The sequence below is a fragment of the Oreochromis aureus genome, linkage group 19 (genome assembly GCF_013358895.1).
Source record: "Oreochromis aureus strain Israel breed Guangdong linkage group 19, ZZ_aureus, whole genome shotgun sequence".
NCBI lineage: Eukaryota > Metazoa > Chordata > Actinopteri > Cichliformes > Cichlidae > Oreochromis > Oreochromis aureus.
Genome location: NC_052960.1, coordinates 9667389 through 9690229, shown reverse-complemented (window position 1 = coordinate 9690229; position 22841 = coordinate 9667389). Strand labels below are relative to the sequence as shown.

Here is a 22841-nt window from a genome sequence, read left to right as displayed (position 1 = left end):
CTGCCACTTCCTGATTGAGTTCCTGTGGTTCTTGAACACTTCTGCTTTTCAGTAATATCACTTACAGTTGATGAAGGAATATCTGTGAGGGAAGAAATTCAACAAGCTGACTCGTCACAAAAGTGGCTTCCTACGACACTCGAATTCAGCGTGCTGTTTAGAATGATCCATTCTTTCACAAATGTTTGTAAAGGCAAAATGCACGGCTAGAGGTGGTCAGTATAATGTAGGTAACTGCAGACAGGTTAGAAACTAACACGAAAACAGTAAAACATCTTGAAAGGTGTTCAGAAGTCCAGAAAAACTAAACAGAGACCAAAACTGAGGAAAACTGAGGCAAAATATTGCTAAAATAATATGACGTCAAAACAAGAATCCTAAAGTAAACTGACAAAGCATAAGACTCAAAACTTAAGACACTAAAATATTAGAAAGACCTAAAAAGAAATCATAACTTCAATATACTAGATAAAAGCTCAAAACTCAAAAACCAACACAAAATCTGATCCTTCATCAACATAAAACAATCAACATATGCGTGTCTAAGGCAAATAGACAGTTATAGTAATTTTTTTAGAAACATACACTTAATTATTATCATTAATATTATTAACTGTGTTTGGTCACATGTAAGTATAAATCCATGTCTCTCGATTTATCTGCATTCCTTACAGTTGGATCTGCTTTTTTCTGCACTGCCACACCTTTCATTTGGCAAAATCCTGTGGCAGTACTTATTAGAACCACTCACTTTATTGTTCCATTGCTCCTTCACAGGCACCTGAATGAGTTTTATTCTCATTATTCTCTAACTCTAGGATGTCAAACACAATGACTAGTCTGTCAAAGGGTTCAGTCGAGCCTACTGTGTGGAAATTGTGGAAATCCAGGGTACAGTTTTGTTTTGTTTTTTACTGTGTTTCTAACCAGGAAACATTTGTACTGCACACTGTTAGAAATAGATGTGGGCTCATTTTATCCCAGCCTCAGGTCTGAATCATTGTCAGGTTTTCTAGCTTCTTACTAACAGCCTTTCCAGTGACCCACCACGTAAGCTGGTTTAACCAAGGACTGTACCAACTCGTTTCATTTTAGCATTTGTTTTTGATGACAGTAGACTGAATGTGGGAAATGCAAGGCGGTTTTTTCTCAAGAAATCCAATTTTTGCAAATTTTTTCTTAATTTAAAGATACTGTTTTATAGGCTTTCTTGTGTAGAAATACACAAGAGGGTTTTTTTTTAAATAGGATGACCCAGCAAAATACAGCCCTCTGAGATTTTACTGAAGACGGTAAAAGCAAATAGTCCCCGTCCTTGTGACTGAATTGATTTTCAGCTCTTAATGGCTTCACACCTTCAGGCATCATTGACTTTCTCTGCTTTAATGCGTCAAACTGCTGCCAGAGGTCATCAGGCACTGAAGCATTAAATGTACCCACAATTACACCAAACAAGCACGAGTAGGAAGTCTTTGCTATCATGGGTGAGAACTGTGCAATAGCCAGTGTGTATCTAATATGTAGTATCTTCTGTAAATTAAGGAATTTTTCATATTGCTAGATAGATTACATACATGACATTTAGCAGCTTAATATGCGGTTTTTTCTTCGTGTGTTGGTGTAAACTAAAAGCACACAGATGAGTAATCTATTGGCCTGACATTTGGTAGGTGGCCCGAAACACAGCACCAGATAAATCACTGTTTCTCCCTAAGAGGTGAAGTGCCTTAACTGACCAAGCGTGTAATCGTACTCTCAAATGTCACTTAGGTTATACTGGGGAAGGATGAAATGTGAACTGGTGTGATTCAAGCCCATTCATTGGTAAAACAAAGGCTAATGCATCAGGTAGGATGATGCATGTTATCATCAATTGCTGTTTGTTTATTAATATTTTTGTGTTTGTGTAAACTGAGCACTGCTTATTCACATGAAGCTTCTGTCAAAAGAAGCTTCGGTTAAACGTCATGCATCAGAATGAGGGAGAAACTTGATTTTTTTTTGAGTATTTCAGAAACTTTTGATTTATTTGAACTTTCCCACATGCAGAGAATGGTCAGGAAAAGAGAAAACAACCAGTGAGCAGCAGTTCTCTGGGTGACAAAAAAGCTTCAAGCTTTTGGGAAGTAACAACCAAGCTATGCAGAAGAACACACTGGTGCAGGAAATTGATGCTATGATTTGCACAAGATTGCCAAAATTGGACAACAGAAGACTGGAAAAATGTTGCCTGGTCTGAAGAGTCTCAATTTCAGGTGCAACAGTTGGATGATAGGGTCAGAATTTGACTCATTAACATAAACGCATGGATCTATCCTGCCTTGTATCAGTGGTTCAGGCTGGTAGTGAAGGTGTGATGGAGTGAGGGATATTTTCTTGGCACACTTTGGAACCCTCAGCTCATTATTGTTTAAATGCCACAGCCTACCTGAGTGTTATGGCTGACCATATCCACCTTAACCTTTATGATCACAGTGATACCTGCTTCCAATAAGAAAGTGCACCCTGCGACAAAGCTCAAATCCTTTCTTGGTTTCTTGATAATGAAAATGAGTTTCAAATGACCTCCACAGTCGCCAGATCTTAATAGATTATCTATGGGATGTGATGGACATGGAGATTCCCATCGTGGATGTGCAGATGGCAACTGTGTAATGCTATCATATCAACAAGGACCAAAATATCTCTGAGAAAAAGTTTCCAGCAGAATTAATTAAGAATTAAGGCAGTTGTTCCTTGTATTAGCAATAGAGGACGGTGAATGTTTCTTTTCTTCTTTTTTTTCCTTCTCTGTTACAAAAGAAAGGTGATAATTCTGAAAACCATCCTTTGAATTATTCAGAGAAACAACCTCCTCTTGAGGTTATTCATAATAAACTTCATGGGTGCACATAATCAGCTCAGAATTAAGTTCTGAAACTCTTGTTCTATTAAAAACACAAAGCATTTAATACATTTGTGTTATTTTACTGATCTTTGACTTTAGAACAAAACTCTTAAGATAACAGACTCTATCTGTTTATGGATGCTGCATAAATATCAAAGACAATTAACCTTTTCCACATATCCAGATATTACTGTAACTGGAGGCGTACTTGATGAAAAAGAAAGCTGTTTTCAGTGCCCCGGTGCTTCCAGCGAGTCAGTTTTAAATGTGAACTCTTTTAAAGTAGGTTTTACCCTCATTGTTGCTGACGGGAGTGAGACAAGTTCTGGTATCTACTTTAGATGAGTCCAAATAACTAATGTCATTTATAGAGGCCGTTTATTCTCTACATGCTTGTTCAGCTTAAGTCAAACGTATATTCCAGAAATTTGGATGATGGTGATTATCATTATCATATTTTATCATATAGCACCAATTTAATAAAGAAGAAGCCAATGCTTTTTCTGTCAACTGTCAATTACAATGCAACAATCTGAAAAACTGCAGGCAGGCCAGATCAGCGCCCAGACAATTCTGCTATGAAGCCATGCTGCTGTAATAAATGAAGTGGTTTGGCATTGTCTTGCTGAAATATGCAAGGCCTTCCCTGAAAAAGACGCTGTGTGGGTGCTCTAATACCTTTCAGCAATGATGATGCCTTTTGCACATGTAGAAGATGTCACATCATCTGAGTTCTGACAACAAGATTGAGGGTCTCTTTCCTCTTTCCATGGCGCCCTCTGTTCTGAAATTCTGTTTTCTAAAAAGGATTTAAAATATAATATATATAATAAAATATAATATAATATATCCATTTTAAAATCATTTTGGCCCAAAGAAGACAGCAGCATTTCTGGATCATGTTCATTTATGGCTTCTTCTTTGTATCATAGAGCTATACCTGCATTTCTGGATGAAACAACAAACTGTGTTCACAGATGCTGATTTCTGGAAGTGTTCCTGAGCCTACGCAGTGATTTCTATGACAAAACCACAACTTTTGTTTTAACGCAGTACTGCCTGAGGGCCTGAAGATCACGGCCATCAGATATTGACTTTTTAGCTAGTTCTTGCACACAGAGATTTCTCCAATTTTGTGTGACATATTATATAAAATGAAGAAAGAAGGGGGAAAAAACAAATCATGAGACCTACTTTGACAGACTTTGTGTCTGTGTTGTTCAATTTATGCAGGTCCAGATATGAGGGCAACCTCATCCTTGAAATGAATCACCATCTTAGTGATGGTGATTCATTTTGTCCATTTAATGAGGGCAGTTCGCTTTATATCTCAAGGAATACATCAGGTTTTCCATCACATTTATATCCCTTCTGTCTATTCACGAATAAGAGGTTCCAACCAGAAGAATGTTACACAAAACCGCTATTTTTTCATCCATGTTCATTCTAGGGTCTCTTTTATTTGGTACAATGTCTTCTCTCCCTAAGAAAAGTCTTTAAAGATACTGTATTTCCCCAAGATGGACTTTTAAGTCTTTTCAAACAGGGTGCAGCGTTGCTTATTTGCAAACACTGAGATGAGAAAGATTTAAATACTTTCAGCCATTTTTCATCAGTTTGATACAGCTATTTTAGATGTAAATGTCATGACCTTGTGAGTGAGGATCATCCAGAACATGATGACATGAGGAGGAAACAAAGGAGTTTGTAATTATAACCATCTCGGTTTCAAAGATACAGATTTTTGCAGATTCTCCCAAAGCTCATTCGGAACAGCTACTAGAGTGATTAATAGCTGTCCACAGACTGAAGAATAGTTACGGTTGACAAAAAAATGACTATGGCATCTTAAATCAACATAGAGCATTTTTAAAAGTGACCCAAGATGTCACCAGAAAATGTAATTTCCAGAGATTTCTTTCAAGGATCAGAGTCTTGAAAACAACACTTCCATTAAACAGCATCAGTTTAATAAAACTGTGACCATCTGAGTGGTTTGAGACTTCAGTGTCATGTGTTTCCTTCAGGTCTGATCCGATCACGTGTGCGAGGAGCCAACATGGCCTCTGCTTCGATCTTGACCTTTCTGGACAGCCACTGTGAGGTCAACACTGACTGGCTGCAGCCTATGATACAGAGAGTTAAGGAGGTACAATCGCACAGGCTCACACACACACTTAATCAGACACTTAAATGCATGCTGCACATATCCACACGCACAGCCTCATGCATATGCTTGGAGGTGGAACAGTTATTTTCTTCTCTGTGGTAGATTTTATTGACTGTGATGCAATATGTTGGCACTGCGTGTTGTTAAATAAACACTCAATTTGTTCAGCTAAGATTCAAGTCAGACTATACCAGATGTCACACACTGCTCTGCTGCAGCTGGAAAAAGTTTGGTGGGCTTTTTCCTCCTCAGTCTGTTTTCCACTCTGTCCTTTGCATGAAATCACTTCATATAGTGCGCTGCATTTAAATTGTGCTATATATAGTTGTCTCGCCTGATTCGGGTTCATTTTTTCTTATTTGATAAACACATTGTTCAGTGACACTTGGGAGCTGACTTTAATGAGACACAATGATGATTACTGAGTGACCAAAATCCTAATTAGCTTCTCACAACTGAGTCTCCGCTATAGAGGAAACTCTGAATGGGATAATGAGGGAGTGGTTTGGTTGAGTTGGCTGCTTTGTGTAGCAGCTGTGGCGCCGTGCACAGCGATTGCGTTTATTCTTACAGCACAGTCTTTAAATCAATAACACTCTTTGTTAATGACAGATTTTCCTGATTCACTGCCTCTTAAAAAAATAATTAGGCCGTCCATCAGGAGCACTATAGTACTGTCACATCCGGCCGCGAGTGTTTTACACTTCAAAATATGATGCGATGCCAGCCAGTCTTCATTATGTGGTGGATTTATTTATTTTTAAAAATTGTGGTGGTATTTCCATGTGAACTTTCTGGGACATTTCAGCTGTAAGCACTCACTGTTTCTGTTCCAGTCTGCTTTCTTTTTCTCACAAAGTCCCACAAGTGAGGTGCACAGAGAATGGAAATACACAGCGGCACAAAATCTTGTGCAGAGATGAATGTTTAATTCCTAAGAAATGAGTGTATTGATATAGCTGCGGAAAGAAATTCATCACCTGCTGATGAGTAACGACCTGTGACTGTCTCCTCCCTGCCCTGACATTATTAGCATCCTGTGACTGTGACTGCTTACGCTTTAGAACAACTGCTGATCCCCCCCCCATCCCAATCTCAGGCTGTCCCAATGACTCTAGTCAGCAGGAGCTGTTTCATTTCATATTTCTCTTAGTAATCACCTTTCTCATGTTCATGACTCGTACTAATGTGTGACACTGTGATGTAGCTCCTGCAGTTTCTTCCTCGTCAGCAATGCACTGCTTCTTAATTTTCTTCCTGCTTGGCATTTTAGCAGCATGCTTGCTTCTCCAGGCTACAGTACAAGAAAAGAGTTGAGAAAAGAAGAAAAATCAATGGATTTTCTTTACTTTTCTCAACTTGTGGCTTGTTGTTTTACTTTAAAAGATATCTGGCATCTCGAATTTTCTTTTTGGGGTATTTTTGCCTTTATGTGACAACACAGAGCAGACAGGAAAGACGGGAAAGAGCACAGGGCGACACTCAGTAAAGGGCTATGGGTCAGAATCAAACCTGAACCGAGACTCCTGTATTTCAGCTGTATAGTATATGGGCTCCTGCCCAACCAGCAAGCTAAACTGGCACCCAGTGAATTAAATTTTCTTATTGACCTAATTACAGTATACCTGTGAGGTTGACAATAACATTTGTTTCAGTGGTGTGCTTTTCTACCTTCAAAGAACATAACAAAGTTCCTTGTGTTATATTTATTACTTCTCACCTGTGTCCTCTGTATATGTTATTATGTCATTTGAGTTTTGCATTTTGCATTCTCTTTGGATTCGGTTCTTTTTACTAGCTACTAGGGAGGGGAATTGATAAGAATTTAATCATTCCGATTCCACTATTGAAATTACCCATCAGTTCCTTATCAGTTTTCTTATTGGGTTCTCACTGGCTCTGCTTTGAGAGTCAACACCATCTCTAAGCAGCATATCAAAGACATTACATTCATGCAAATTAATTGCATGTTGTTGGTCAAATTTTTGTGCATGTTGGAGGTATAGGCTACACTGCCACACATCAACACAAATCCCTAATGAGGACACATGTATGATCTTTCTTTTATGCTGAAGACTTTTATCTTTTGTCTTTCACCGCTCCCCAAGTTGATCTTAGTTCCCTGTTCATTTTCGTCTTATTTCCTGTTTTACTCTGGTAGCTCTTTGGTTTTCTGTATCTTGTCTAGTTTACGTCCCCTGTTCATTGTCTTGATTAAATGTGTATAGTCCCCACCTATTTGTGCTTCCCTCATTATCAGCTGTGTATATGTTGTCTCAGTCTACTTTTGTCATGTCATCCATGTAGCTGTGTGTTTCCTAACCACGTATTCCCTTTTTTTCCTGACTTAGTTTCCCTAGTCATTTCTGATATTTGGATCCCCTGGCTTTGCTCCTTGTGGATTTTTGGATTTTGAACTCTGGACACTAAGCCGCTGCATTAAATGCCCACTTTGTGTTTGAGTTCCATCTACTTCATCCGGGTGCATCTTAAATCTCCATTCCACACAGCTGGATATACAAAACAAAAAACAAAAAACAAAAAAACAGCAAAACTTCCCACATCTGGATATTATGCAAAATCAAACCTATTTCAGCCTTTAGGAGAGTTCTTCAACTATACACTGTATGACCACAATTGAGGAGTTCCTCAAGTTTGAAAAACTCTGGGCTACTGCTGATTAATCAGATTAAATTATGTCACAGAGAGACATAGGGAGGCCAATTTTGATGTCCATTTAAGTTACCATATGTGGTCCTTTCCCCGATAAAGGACGGACTAATTTCTTGCCAAGAGTTCAGTGGAAATATCTGTAACCGCTAATTATTGAAAGCTAAAACATAAAGACTAAAAAACATCTAGCTAGGGATAAAATCCATGTAGATTACATGTTTGACCCTTTTTCTGCCCAAAGATGTGCTTAAGATGTTCTCTTTGGGATTTGAATAGTTTTTCCAGCTTTTTTTCTTTAACCTTCATGCTAAGCTGAGGTTAGAATCTCCTGACTATACCCTGATATTAATCGGAAAGACATGAGCGCTTCAAATTTAATTCTTGGCAAGAAAAGTAGTAAATGTCACAAAAAGACTGATATCCATACATATATCCCTGTCCCCTTGGCCTTCCTTGAAAAGAAGACTAAGTGTTTATCTGCAGGAATTAAAATAGGCCTTTATTTTGCTGAAGGACAAAAGTCTTCTGTTTTTTTAGAAAGTACACCAGAAAACATGCACCCATTCAGAAACTGCATGCAGGACAAATCAGGCTACAAGCTATAAAGTCAAGCTACATATCATGTTTCTTCAGTGCAAACCTCACAGTTTATAATCACAAGACTCGACACATTGTGGGTGTGCGCACAACTTGTTTGTGTTTCTCTGGCTTTGGGCAGCTGTGACTCATCCAGCTTGCATTACAATCTTTTAGTCTGACGTTCACAAGAGTGCTGGCCTCAGTGATAATTTACCAGCCCCAGAGTTCAACTACACCCCGCCTTGCATTTGCTAGTGTCCCAGAGACCACAACCCTGGTTTTATTAAAGCCTCTGGGGGCAGAAATAATGATGAATAATAATCTTCTCTGTTTTAACTTAATTATGCTTTTCCTTTGTTAATTAAAACCAGCAGGCGTAACAGCGTAATTCAAATGTTGCTAATGTGCAGCAATGAGCTTCTCACTGACAAATGTAAAGGGAACATGATTCAAATAATTGTCTGGCTAATCTTATGTGGTCAGTTTACCTTGCTTGTTTTCATCTTCGCTGGCACAGTTCCTTTAACTATATTATTAAATCATAAAGAATAATTGTAATGCTCTGAAGGAAAAGTCATGTTTTTAATTTTAATCTTTTACCCCAGCATGCATTGTCGTTTCATAACTCAAAGACTGATCCTGGATGATAAAGTGAAGGAACAGAGATCCTGACATATCAAATGGCAAGAGCGTATTGTGAATTCGTCACCTGCCCATTCCTCAGTATGACTGACAGAGATCAGAATCATAGATTATGAAAGAAATATTTGGACTGACAACAGACGCGACGACACATTTTTGTATTATTGCGTCTCATTTTTGGTTCTGTGAAATACAAAGTGGTATTAGGAGACAGGACAGGGCTAGCTGGTTATCACACTAATTATGGTGGATAGCTGTGTAGCACCATCTGACATGATGTTAATATGTTGATAGCACATTTTAACAGAATAACATACACACCTGTTTCAGTTAACAAATACTATTTCACAGGCAGAGTACTGTGTCGTAAATTCAAAGACAGAAAAAAGGTGACATTGATTTTGGAAGTGCAGCCACTTTATGCATTACCAAATCACAGAGACTCATTAAAAGCCCAATAAATGTCCATTGCTTAAAGCTGTTGAGAGCATCACTTTTTAAATTGCTCTCTGGCAGAGTGGCTTTTCACACTCGCTCTTCCCCCGCACTCTTCGGCGCAACAAGCACAGAGTTCACAGCGGGTTCAATCTCTGATAAAGAGACGGACGGTTCTAATTGGAAACACTCATTTGGATTGTCCCGAGCTATAAGCTGTTTGACTACATGGACACAGGCACCCATTCACAGACAGATGCAGGCAGCACATATACGCTCAAGTATGCACAAACCAATCAACAGTTCGGTCTTTTAGAGTTTGTGTTGGATCTGCAGCTTACAGTCAGATTTGAGGGCTTAATGGGAAGGTTAGGGACACTCAGCTGATGTTCTTCAAAAGTAATCAGTATGTGCTTGTTATTATTCACATCAAAAGAATAGTCAGAGCTTACATGCAGACACAAGTTTAGAGTACCACACAGAGTTCTTCCAGAAAAATTGTTTGATTGAAACAAATAGTTTCTTTCTACTAATAAGGATACATTTTTATGAAATGTTATTGCTTTATTTAATTTGATTTCTTAGCATTATTCTTATTTTCATGTGATCAGAGGCTGGAAATTATAAGAAAAACCTGAAGTTAGAAATGCAAAGGTTTAAATATGTTTTATTCTTTAACTGGAAATCAGTGTTTTTTCAAGTATTTTTTAAAACTTTAATCCATCTCGATTTGTTGAAATAAATTAAACAAATAGTATTTAAGACTTTAAATATTTAACAATAGAATTAATTTATAATAATATGTCATTGTGTTCTCCTCCCATGCAGGATCATACAAGAGTGGTCAGCCCCATCATCGACGTCATCAGCCTGGATAACTTTGCCTACTTGGCTGCCTCTGCTGACCTGAGAGGAGGTCAGGGTGTAATAAACAGATCATACACAGTGGTAGTTGATCACACAGAGATCTGCAGGTTTAACAAACCCTTGTGACATGTCATCATGATTCCTGACAGAATTCAATACCTATGACTGAACAATCAAAGAGGTTTAAATATTTCATTGTTTTATTGAAAAGCAGTGATTTATAGAAGAGAGTTTTTCCACAGATGTAAGGCTACGATTGATATTAAATTCAGGCCAATATATTAGGTGAAATCATGCAACTGAGTCCAGCCAGAATATCTGTCATCTTGTCCGCTTTGGACTCAGGTCTAGACAACAGGAATATAAATTTGAAGATGAGAGCTGACTTTTTGCTTCCCCCATGGTTTTTTGTCAGGATTTGACTGGAGTCTCCACTTCAAGTGGGAGCAGATTCCCATTGAGCAAAAGATGGCAAGAAGTGATCCCACTCAGGCAATAAGGTATGTCTACAATGATATTTAGTGTGATAATATGCTTTGACTCATACCTGGAACATTCCCTTATGCATTATACGTGCATTATACCCTCACAGGCCACTAATGCCAGTATCTAATCCACCAATATGAAAGCAACTCAGTGCGTTTAGGCATTTAGATGGTCAAGATGACCCACTGAAGTTCAAACCAAGCATCAGAAGTCGGAAGAAAGGTGATTTCAGTGACTTTAAGCATGATAGATGAACCCAAAGTCACAAAGCTCAAATCATCTCAGACTGGTTTCTTGAAGATGACACTGTACTCAAATAGCCGCCTGTGGTGGAACAGGAGAGTCACATCATGGCAAATGTGCCGCAACTGTGCAATGCTGTCATTTCAACATCGACCAGAATCTCTGAGCAATGTTTCCAGCACCTTATAGTATCTGTGCCATAAAAAAAATTAAGGCAGCTCTGAGGAATAAATAGAATCCAAGCCCAGTACCAGCAAAATGTGCCTAATAAAGTGGCCAGAGAGTGTATATTGTATGAGAATGACACATTATGGATTAATATGTCAGTTTTAGTTCTTGGATTACTAAAGTTAAAATAGAGAGACATCTCTCACTCCTTTCTATGTTGGTATTTGCAGTCTTTTTGTGGTGTGTTTTCCCCCTAAAACACGTCCAAATTGCAGCAAAGTAGTTAATGCATAACATCTGCTGAGCAAAATACAACTTTAAGCTCCTTTGATTTGTTGTTTCTTTCTGGAAAATATTCCCTTCTGGTGATTCTGATGAGGTCTGCCTGAATAAGCGAGCAAGTGAAGTTTTGTAACTCCTTCCCTTCCTCCACTCTGCAGGACTCCCGTCATCGCTGGTGGGATCTTCGTCATGGACAGGAGTTGGTTCAACCACCTCGGCCAGTATGACACCCACATGGACATCTGGGGAGGGGAGAACTTTGGTGAGATCATCGATGATTTCTAACCCTACTTGAATCAGATGACTTTTATTATCATATCATCCTCCACACTCATCCCACACCAAATGTCTTTAAATAAAACTAAGCCTTACTCTGCTGGCAAAGACTTACCAGACTCTAACAATGTAAATATTCCCAACTTTATTTAAGATGAAGGATTCCTAACAAGTTTATGTTAATTGATGACATTTACGATTACCTAATGTTGGCTAGGAGCAGGATAGTAGGAGGATCAGAGTTAGCACATGTACTTAGCAAAATAAAAGTCATAATGTTTATGAATAATTTTCTCATTCAGTGTAAAATAAAAACTGAGCCCTGTGTTTACAAGGTTTTCTAGCAAGTAATTCAATTACATATTAAAGAAAATAATGTTTGTGTCAGTTTAGTGCTACAGTAAGCGTATTTTGTAAAATACGCTTACTGTAGCATACTGTTTCCCATAAAATGATTTCATGTGTTAAGTCTGCATGCCTTCCTCTTTTGAATGCTGGAAAGGTCCGGCATCTCCAAAATGCTAAATATGTCCCTGGAATTTGAATGATCCGCTATGACTGCTTTCATTCTGATGATTTACAGCTAACAGCCATCTGCTACAGGAAACAGTAGCAGGCGTACTACGCTGATACTGGAATGATACACATCAGGGCATTAATTCTAGGAGAGATTGACAAAATGACAGGCACGTCTTCAGTGGTATGCCTGCATTTTTGGACTCAACCACTGCATCTTTCCTTTTGCAGAGCTTTCTTTCCGGGTGTGGCTGTGCGGAGGAAGTCTGGAGATTCTTCCCTGCAGCCGCGTGGGTCACGTGTTCAGGAAGCGGCACCCGTACGATTTCCCAGAGGGCAACGCTCTTACCTACATTAAGTGAGTAGGCTGATCTGACTGATGACAGTTATTAACACAGAAACAACAGAAGGACGTCTCGCTTGTTGTTCGCCCTAAAATCTCAAATGTCACATGATTCAGCTCCACTCAGTGTGAAGTTAAATGCTTCGCCAGGCAAACTCACACTTTTCACACATCTTGACCCAAGTGCCAGTGAGAGATGAGCGTGTAAGAGAACTATGAAAGCATCCACAAAGCTCCTTATTTTACATTATTGTTCTTAATACTTAGTAAAGGTGGAGATACTCACAAATATCTGGCTCTGTCTGGGAAGACTAAAGCAGCAAGTTTTGAACTGTTGTATAATTACCCATAATGTGCTGTTGCTGACAGACTCTTTAGATAATGTTGCTTTTTATGAATCAAACCCAACATTACTAGTTGAAAATGCACATAAAACGTAAGATCTCAAAGCACAATAATATCTGTAGCGGAGCTGCAGTGAATAGCTGACGTATGAAGGCTCCAGAAGCATAGCACTGTCATTAAAGCTGGCTGCAGGAATGCTGGCAGCGCTATCATTACCGTGTCTGAGCAGGTGTTGTGTCTCTGTCCATGCAGGAACACCCGCCGGGCCGCTGAAGTGTGGATGGATGAGTATAAACAGTACTACTACTCTGCGAGGCCGTCGGCTCAGGGGAAAGCCTTTGGCAGGTTTGTCTGCTGCCATCCTCCTCTCCCGTATCTGTTTGTATCATACAGATACAAGTTTGCTTTAATTTAACAATATGATTCTGTGTCTCCTGAGTTTCTGAGGTGTTTATAAGGTACCAAGTTTTATACGCAAGCATTAAAAAGATGCTTTGCATGCCATTTTTTAAATTTGCATGCACTGAGACTTCAACTAACATTTATTTATTTTAATTCCAGATTATTCAGGGGATTTGTATGTTCTGTTAAAATAATTTTAAAATGCCTGTGATGATGTTACTCAATCCAAGGTGGCCCAGTTAAGACAGCAAACCCTTACATTTGATAGATGAAACCAGAACATTTCTGCTTATTTTAAAGATTACCAAAGCAATAAATGAAGTTTAAACACTGATCATCTTCTGTTGGACCTGCAAGTTCCGTTCCTATTGTATAAAAGGCCCAACACCTGTAAAAATGCAAAGACATAAGAAGTAAGAAGCAAAAAAACCCAAAAAACTGAGTAAATAAAACACCCACACACACTGGTTTAACACTTTAAAGAAAACCTGTGTTAGCTGAGTCTGTAATTCATACTCCGTAAGCTGTTGATGGTAGGTTCACGAGGTTAAATACACACTTTCTTTCTCATTCTCTCCTCCTTATCTTTTTTTATGTGTTCTCTCTGCATTACTTCTCTCTGTCCCTAAATGCTTATCTGGTCTTGCAGTGTCACAGACCGTCTGGCGCTGCGACGGAAGCTGAATTGCAAACCTTTCCGCTGGTACATGGAGAACGTCTATCCCGAGCTGAGGTAACGAGGTTAACGTTCAAGCTAAGCGGCGAGCATTCATTTTAAAGCGGTTTAATTCTCCCTCAATGGCACAGCATTGGAACACAAAAAATTAAAGTGCCATTCCCAACATTTTTTTATCACATTCAGAAAAATATTTCAGTAAGGAGGAATCATTTGGAAAAACTGAACACAATTTACTGAGACACAGAATTCAGTGTAGCTGTTTGGTAATTAGATGCCGATGATCCATCAAGGTAGAATGGAATCCTATCAGTGACAGGAATTAGGACAGGAGCCCCGGAGTCTAGTAGACTCTAGTGGTGGTGAGCATGAAGATGGAGGCTTCGACGGGGCTCTGAGTGACCCGGGTGAGGCAGAGATGGGAAGAAGACAGGTTGCACAAATGAGAGCCTGAAAGACAGAATGACAGAAGAGATTTAAAGTAGATAGAATGGAAGCTAATTGGCTCACAGGAAGCAGGAAAGAAAATGATTGGACTAGAGCAGGAGTGTCAAACACAAGACTTAAACTTTGTACTTTTACAACTTTTCCTAATAATAAAAACCTCCCCTGTGGTTATTTATACTACACCAAAGTAATGAAGTAATCAATAAACTATTAGATGACAGAAGAATCCTTGTTTTTTTCACTACCTACAATAGAAATGTCTTCTTTTTTTTTTCACAATGAGCAGTTAAGGTATAGTTAGGTTGACAGAAATGGTAGTTTCTTTGGCCCAGTCTGTGTAACATCAAAGAAGGTTGTACTTGGCCCACAATGTAAAATGAGTAATCATGTTAGTATTGAGTTTGACAGTGTGGAGAAATTGAAGTGATGTAAAGAATAGACTAGGAGCCAAACACTTAGGAAGCAGACAGCTGAGTGATTACAGATGTCCCTTATTGAACTTATGCATAAGCTTCATTAATTACTGTACTTACACTTAAAGGGGTTGATATAAAAAGATTAACTGGCACAAGATTTTCTGCATTTCTGCACTTATAAAGTTCAGATTCAATTGGCAATGACTGGAAAATATCTAGTGTGAAAACTAGTATTCTTTTTGCTCACATGTGTGAGGTCATATGTATGGCTATCATAGAAAAAAAGCTTTTCCCATCAGCAGATGGATATGAAAACTGAGTCATAGTGTCGGACTCTCCACAGGGAACATCCATTTTTCAGTGGAGATGTACATTATTTATGCAGTGCATCATAGAAGTTGTTGTGGATCACATTTTAGTATCTGTTTTGAATTATCTGTTATGCAAGAGAGACAAAGACTTTTCCAAACACCATTAGAATCCAACAAATGGAAATGTTCTCATCATGTTTTCACCTATGTTTATTTCTGATTGATCTCTGGAAGAGGCTCCGGTGAAGCAGAAATAACATTCAAGCTCTGTTTCCTTTAAGATAAAACTTTTTTTTTTCCCCTGAAGTAATCTCGAAACCCCTCGAGGTGCCATTACCCCGAAGTTCAGAGCCAGTCATCTAAATATAAATGATCTGGGTGGGAACCTCTGAGTGGGTTATCAGCTTGTATCTCACAAGCTTTTTTTCTCAATCTACTCCCTCGCCACTTCAGCTGTGTCTGCTCCAAAAAAGTCTGTTCTCTCAGAGTGTAATTGTATATAGTTTTCAGAACATGTTGCAATGATGCACATTACTTAGCGTTGCAATTCAATTACTCAGTTTAATCCATCTGTTCTTTATTGTTGAAATAAGACCTTTCACTGGCTTTGCGCCTGTCTCTTCTCTCTTGGCTCCCAACAGGGTCCCTGAGCAGGAAGCAGTGTCCAGTGTGTTGAAACAGGGCGGTTTGTGTCTGGAGACCCGTGGGACCGACGGCCTCGGGCTGGCAGAGTGTAGGGGCCTCGGAGCCAACAGGCCACAGTCGCAGGTCAGGACTTTACCGCTAGAGGGCGATTTATTGTGGCTCACAGTTATTGTTAGAAATACATCAGACTCTGTCCTGCATGCTCTCATTTTTGGTTCTAATTGAGTTCTATTAAAGCCGTCTCAGCGAAATGCAACTCTTTTTAAATTATACGCTGCTGTTCACCAGCCCAATTTGTAAACAGTGAATGGTAGATATTAATATAGGTGCCTGTGTGTGTTTTGTGTGTGTGTGTGTGTGTGTGTGTGTGTGTGTGTGTGTGTGTGTGTGTGTGTGTTAGTGGAAATCCAGTACCCACTGAAGTAAAGTGCCTGATGCACAGGTGTCTAAACAAGTCATTGTTCCCAGTTTAGTAAACAAATTGGAAAAGCGCATTATTAAAGACTACATTTAAATTTTACTCCATATTTTTAACATGGTCGCCACAACATTCCTGTAGTGGCACCACTCTGTATCGGTGGGGCCCACCGCCACAGTTTAAGAACCACCGGTCTATTTCACATTCTTCCTTCAGATGATAGCAGTCATACATTTTCTGTGTTTTGCAGAGATGGGAGTTAATAGAGCCGCTGATCCGGCAGCAGGACCTTTGCCTGGCAATTTCTGCTTTCACAGCAGGGTCGAAGGTCAAGATGGAGCCCTGCAATACAAAAGAGCCGAGACAGGTAAGAGGAAATACTGTTAGCTGATCAAATTGTATTTTCAGAGCCATAAAGAACTGGACTAAAGCTTTTTTTTCCTACTATTGCCTGTGGATCGGTCATGGCAAATTGAACAGTCTCTGCTAGCAGTCAGTGAGGGAAACTTTAACCGTTCATCAATAAAAAAAGCTTTATAGTAATAGCTTTAAAGGATAACATAGGTGGGTGTATTTATTTTAGCTTGGTGGTGTCCACACATTTAACACACGCACTGTGCAATTCTCTTTGTGTTAACTAAGGGTTAAGAAAAGAAACAGGACATGCTTTAATCTTGTGCTGTCAGTCACCGTTAACATTAGGTCTTAGGTTTTCCAGAAGGTTACCTCACTTTTGGCATCAAGCTGTTCATGCTTGATGTGCCACTCGCAGAACTGAAGTCGAACATAAAAGATTTGGACATAAGAGGTGGTTTCAGCGCAGATGCTCAGCAGCCCGCCTGCTGATGATGCCAGGAGGCTGAGACAATCTGAGTGTTCTTTTTGCACTGTTGCAGATCCTGCCAAATAAGAGTAGTTGACTTTATAGATGCAGTAGAACAAATGCTCCCATAACTTCAGACCCCACCCTGTTCCTTCCTTGTTCTCCTTTTTGTGATTATTTAATGCTAGCATCCCGGGGGGAATGGAGTTGGCTGCACGGTGATTTATAACACTGAAGAGGGAGTTATTAACTCAAACCATGTGCCGGACTCTTGCCAGGCTTTCCTCTCATCTCTCAGCTGGCCCATCGAAGTCCTTTGAGAGTACTTTTGGGAGGATGCCCATCAACAAGAAACCAGTTATTGCTGTGGGAGACATTTGGGCTCTTTGTCCTGAGGCTTTAATCCCCGAGAAAGAAAAATAATACTTGTGTTTTTGACTTTGCCGCACAGAAGATAATTAACACTGTAGGCATAAAGTGACAGTGGAACCTTTATAAAAACATAAACGTCAACATTAAACAACCGTCTGAAATGATTTACAGCAATATTTTTTCTTTCTGCCATGAATGTCTTTTTGATATTTTCAGTTTTCAAATCTTTCAACAATTCTGAAAGAATTTCATTATGTTTAGGGCTTTATTGGCGATATCAGATCCAGTGATCGTCTAAAAGCTGTTTTAGAGCCAAGGCCAAAATGAATAAATGTAATAAAATACTTGGAGTTTCTCTGGCCAACCGATCACAAAATAATGGTGTCAGTTGCATATTACACAGTCTCCTGTTTATTGATGCATTGGCGCAGTGACATATTATTTCCTCCTTAAACAAAAGTTCTGACTGAGCACACTCTTCTAGTAGTTACAGTGTAATAACACGTGCATACACAGACGCGCTCTCTCTGGGATTTGAAGATTAACCCCACATTCACCTCTAAACTTTAATAAGCCTCCATGTGGCTCTTGATATCTGTACTTGGCATTCAGTTCAGCTCTGAGTACTTACTCAGTGACCCAATAAAGGAACCAGTTATACCTGGTGATTTGCAGACATCCTGCCCGAGGGACAGGTGTTTCTGGCAGGCTTTCCTTTCATCTTTCTTGTCAGATTTGCTTTACACACTGTGATGGTAGAAAACAATATTCGATTTATGGAATATCAGTCAACACCTGGCTTTGTATTATGTCAGTGTTGATGTATATCCTCACTGCTTGTAAGCCAGTAGCCCCTCCCATGTAGCTAAAATGGCTTGTTTAAGACAGTGGATGAAGTGAGGGGCTGTGAGCCCAGTATTAGAAAAATGAGGATTATTTTGAAACGTCACAGTGCAAACTGACTCCAAGAATAGTGCATCTGTAAAAAAGAAATGAACAAAATGAATGACCATCTTTGCAACTGTTTTAGTGAAAAAGGAATATTGCTGAACTGCTCAGACTTGGGTCACATGACTGTGCATTATACTTATAATTTTAAAAAAAAGATCAGGTAACCGTGTACAAAAAGAATCAATTGTAAATTTATCCAAATTTACTGGGTAGTTTATTGGTATAATATTGCATATTATGTTTTTAAAATCCTCCTCCACAAGCAACTGAGTAAATGTAGTCATTCTCTATGACATGTATTCAAGTAAAAGTATTAAGTAGTTGAAATGCCAGATTCTTTACTGGACTTTAAGTTATTTATGAGAATAGATGTTCTGAATTAATCTTTAGCTCTGAGAAATGCAGTAACAAATTGAGTCTGTGTTATCTATGATTAAAGATTAGATTCATTATGTAGATTGATTCAGGACACCTTGTGATCTGAGGGCAAAGAATGGTGAAGGTGGGGGAAGGAAAGCAAAAAGAAAAGTTCACTTTCTCACAAATCTATATCCAGATCTGAAGCCCCTTTAAGTCTCCGGAGGTATAAAAATAAATAACTTTACACAGTATATGCACATGACTGAAAATGGCCCCTACACAGGACATCTTATCAGCAGAAACAAATTGTTTCTTCTCTCGTGGGATGGCAGGCTGCCGTGGTCTGCAGCTGGCTGTACAATGATTTTTCCACCGAGAGTGCAGAAAGTCAGTCAATCATGTGATTACTGCAATCCACCCCTGACTCAGTTCATTTCTCACTACTAACATGAACCTCCTGTGCTGATGCACATCATTTATGAGCCATGGATTAATAGGAATGAGTCAATGTGCACGAACATCTGTTAACAAACCAGCATGAAATTATTTTTTTGGTCTTTGCAGAAGTGGAAGCCAAAGGGCACAGCTCTGCAGCACATGGTCAGTGGCCTCTGCCTGGACAGTCAAACCCCGATGGGACCTCCAGTCATTTTACAGTGTCGCCCCCAGATGGCCAGCCAGTCCTGGGAGCCACAAGTCATTACCTGAGCCACAGAGAATGGGAAGAGGGAGAGGGAGGAGCAGATTCTGGACCCAGCCTGCAGAAGGAATTGGGGTGTCACGTCTGCACACTGTTTGTCGCCTTGCTGAAGGATAAAAGTAGTGGGAACTCTACTGTCTTGAAGTCAACTTCTAGCTCCTGCTCATTGTGTCTTGGGGACAAGAGTGCGCTGAAAACATTTTAAGACCCTGTTGAACAAAACATCTAAGGTCTTCTGTGTACAGTGCTTCATCCTTCCAGGATGCTTTAGTTCTTCTAAGTAATCTACGCTTTTCACAGAAAACTGTCACACATCCCACTTTTTCATTTCTGTATCTATTCTGGTCTACATGTTGCTTAAATCTGGAATAGTGAAGATTACCCGTAAAGAAAGAGTGCATAATGTACTGTTGCTAATATGCTGACTTGCACTTGACCCACTCTGAGTCTTGAGGTTTTTGGGCTGTTGAAGCATGTCTGATGACTGTGTGGACCAGGGCAGTTTTATGTGCAGTCAACTAAAATCTGAAAACAAATTTTTTTAATTGTTATTGCTGAATGGCAGTCTTGAAACCACCATGCGAAGCACTGTCAGGAAGATTATTTATTGTTTTTGCATGGTCAGACCCAAAGAATGTTTTTTTTCCTCTGTCTCTACAAGGTTTTATGTAAATATTTAAGGCAGGTAATGGCTTGTTTTGTGTAAAGTTCTCTATATGTTGTTTGAAAAAATAAAATGTGGTAATGGAGACATTGCTGTTGTAGTCATTTGAATAATAAACTGGATTACTGCACCATCACCGCTGTTTTCATCATTTTATAAAACAGCAAAAATCCTTTTTTGCATTGTACATGTTTGCATCCTAATTCACAATGGATATCCGAATAATTACATGGGGCTTATTGTAGCCATTTCAAACTTCATTTGAAGCCTTGGTGTCTACTAGAGTAGATTTACACGATTCACAGTTAAAAGTAATCATTTATTCTTTTGTGTAGCCAAACAACTGGTTTAGCTTCTCTCGCATTAAGCCTTCTTTCTCATCATTGGTTGCCCCACTCAAACATAAAGTTTAAACAGTGGTTGTTTGGACTCAGTGCCTAACATAACCATTTTTAGACTATCCCCTGTCCTTGGTATCACAAACACTAAAGTGAGTCTGAAATGGAGTGAGCTTTTGGCTCACAGGCATTACTTTCACATACTCTAACCACATTATTTGAAATTATCCATTTAAATATACAAAGAAAGCATTGCAGATCCACTTTCAAGTCCATTATATTTGAGACATTTATTTAAAGTATATATATCTTTAATATAAAGCAAAAAAATCAAATGGAGTTCTTCAGATGCTGACAGTTTCTATAGATTATTCTATTACTTGGGGCCAGTGTGAAATTAGCAGTGTATTCCCTTTAAAAATAAGGGCCATGATTAGCTTCAATGTGTGCATAAATAATCTTTTTAATTAGGCAACGCAGTAAGTGGGAAAACGTGTAGACTCCTGGCTACATGACTGAAACCGTCTACCACTCATTACTCACACAAAGTGACCACCAGGGGGCATAATATGCTAACTTTTTTTCATTATAACGTTGGTCTCTTCATAGATGAACCTCGTGGTAAAAATAATAGATATACAAAATTAAAATGAATGTAAAAATAAAATAAAACAAGACTCTTGAAGAGTTAAGATAATTAAGGGGAAAAAATCGAGGCAGTAACAACGTGTTGGAGACTGGGAGGTCACTGCTGGGGCACTGTGAAGATTAATAAAGTTACTGTACAAGGCTGCATAACAGGCTTGACAACTTTGTGAACCAAAGGTTTTTTTTGTTTGCCTCCTTTTTGGTTTCATAACCTTTGAGGACACAATACAAGCTACACTGCAGCTTACAAGGCTTTAAAGGTATGCGAGGAATGCAACTTAATGCTGATAAACTTCTGGCCTTTTCAAGGGGTCAGTGAAGACAGAGGGAGTGGAGGAAGCCTTTAACTGGATGTATATGAAAAGAAACACGTTTCACTCATTTAAACGTGCTTCGTTTTTGTTATGTGGTGAGAACGTGATGGCCTACACAGGAAGGATGATTGCGGTGAAACTCGGGATGGCACTGCACTGATGCCCTAATTTTTTGTCGTTTCAGGAGTGACCTCACTGACAGGGTTATATTTGCATATCACCCAGACAATGAATTTGTAATGAAGGTGCTCGTTAAAAGTGGCGCAACTGAACGTTTGCAGTGGTGCCTTACATAGCCTGCTACATTTGAGAGGAAAATAGCACTAATATATGAAATACAAGAAAACCTAATGAGAACATAGGCATACAATTTGATACCTGCTTATATAGAAATCAGCCCCACTGTCACAAAATACGAAAAGTAAAGTGTTGCTTGCAACTTATTAATTGTAACAATAATCCATCACACACTCTTCAGGTCAGATTATAGTAGTTATATATTTACAGGTGCATCTTAATTGGAGCTAAACCCGATAGACTGAAGCGGTGTCTTACAATGTGCTTTCACGCCTGCTTCTCTTAATAACTACAAGACGAACAGCGTAAAGAGTGAAACTCAGCTTCGATCCAGGTTGCACTATTGAACATCGATCACCTTCGATGTACACGCGCCGGCCAATGGGGTCACGCGGAGGCGGTCCGTTGCTAAGGAGGAAGTTTGATTGAGGCTGTGAGTAGCAGCCATTCAGCGGCGGTGGCTGAAGCGATTGGACTGCGAGCGTCTCTCCCGACACTTTCTGTGGAATTTGAATTATTTTGGCACGGCACGGCTCGTGATACACTGGTGACGGCATACACGGGGCATCTTGAGGGTCGCAGCGGTGATCGCAGGTAGGCTGAAAGTGGGCTGTGTGCACTTTGGTAAGCATGCCCGGTGAAGCTTGTTAGCTCACCGAGCTAAGCAGCACTAGCTTGTGCCTCTCTGATGCGGCACACGGAGCTATGGCAGCTCCCATTAACACGGCATTTAGCTCTCTTGCTAACCTAACAAAATAGCACAAGCAGGGACAAAATAGATGGTGTTAAGCTGTCTAACATCTTTATCTCCTGTTGGAAAATATCTGCTTCTGTCCTGCCGAATAAGCTAAGGTGTTTAAGAGGTATGGCTAACGTTAGTTAAGTAGCTAACGATTCTCAAGTTACCTGGATAACTTTAGGGGGATGGACGTTATTCAGCAAAATGACCTAAGCTCATCGGATAGCTTGCTCCTAGCACACGGTTTGTCACGACATTCACTTACACCCTATCACACGGTTCGCTTGTGTAATACCATTCTTACAAATGATATTCATCGGTAGCTTGGCAGTTTAGTGACTTGCAAGTTTCTCCCCCCCGCCCCCCTCAAAAAGTGTTCAGTCACAATAAAGGTGGGTCTTCTTAACA

General features: G+C 39.4%; 2 protein-coding genes across 8 annotated transcripts in view; both read left to right on the top strand.

Moving 5' to 3' along the window:
• Positions 1 to 20227, top strand: part of galnt16 (UDP-N-acetyl-alpha-D-galactosamine:polypeptide N-acetylgalactosaminyltransferase 16) — a 37064-nt gene extending 16837 nt beyond the window's left edge. The window contains exons 6-15 of the mRNA XM_031736962.2: positions 4915 to 5036; positions 10215 to 10302; positions 10669 to 10753; positions 11591 to 11694; positions 12456 to 12582; positions 13165 to 13257; positions 13964 to 14047; positions 15806 to 15932; positions 16478 to 16594; positions 19298 to 20227. Of these exons, the coding sequence (XP_031592822.1) occupies positions 4915 to 5036; positions 10215 to 10302; positions 10669 to 10753; positions 11591 to 11694; positions 12456 to 12582; positions 13165 to 13257; positions 13964 to 14047; positions 15806 to 15932; positions 16478 to 16594; positions 19298 to 19441 (1091 nt within the window). The 3' untranslated portion in view covers positions 19442 to 20227. The remainder of the gene's footprint in view (positions 1 to 4914; positions 5037 to 10214; positions 10303 to 10668; positions 10754 to 11590; positions 11695 to 12455; positions 12583 to 13164; positions 13258 to 13963; positions 14048 to 15805; positions 15933 to 16477; positions 16595 to 19297) is intronic.
• Positions 20228 to 22124: 1897 nt separating this feature from the next.
• Positions 22125 to 22841, top strand: part of numb (NUMB endocytic adaptor protein) — a 45784-nt gene continuing 45067 nt past the window's right edge. For 6 of the 7 annotated variants that reach the window (XM_031736966.2, XM_031736968.2, XM_031736965.2 and 3 more), the window contains exon 1: positions 22126 to 22288. The gene's annotated coding sequence lies outside the window, so the exon portion shown is untranslated. Of the gene's footprint in view, positions 22289 to 22841 lie in introns of all 7 variants that reach the window. The other variant, XM_031736969.2, reaches the window with a different exon arrangement.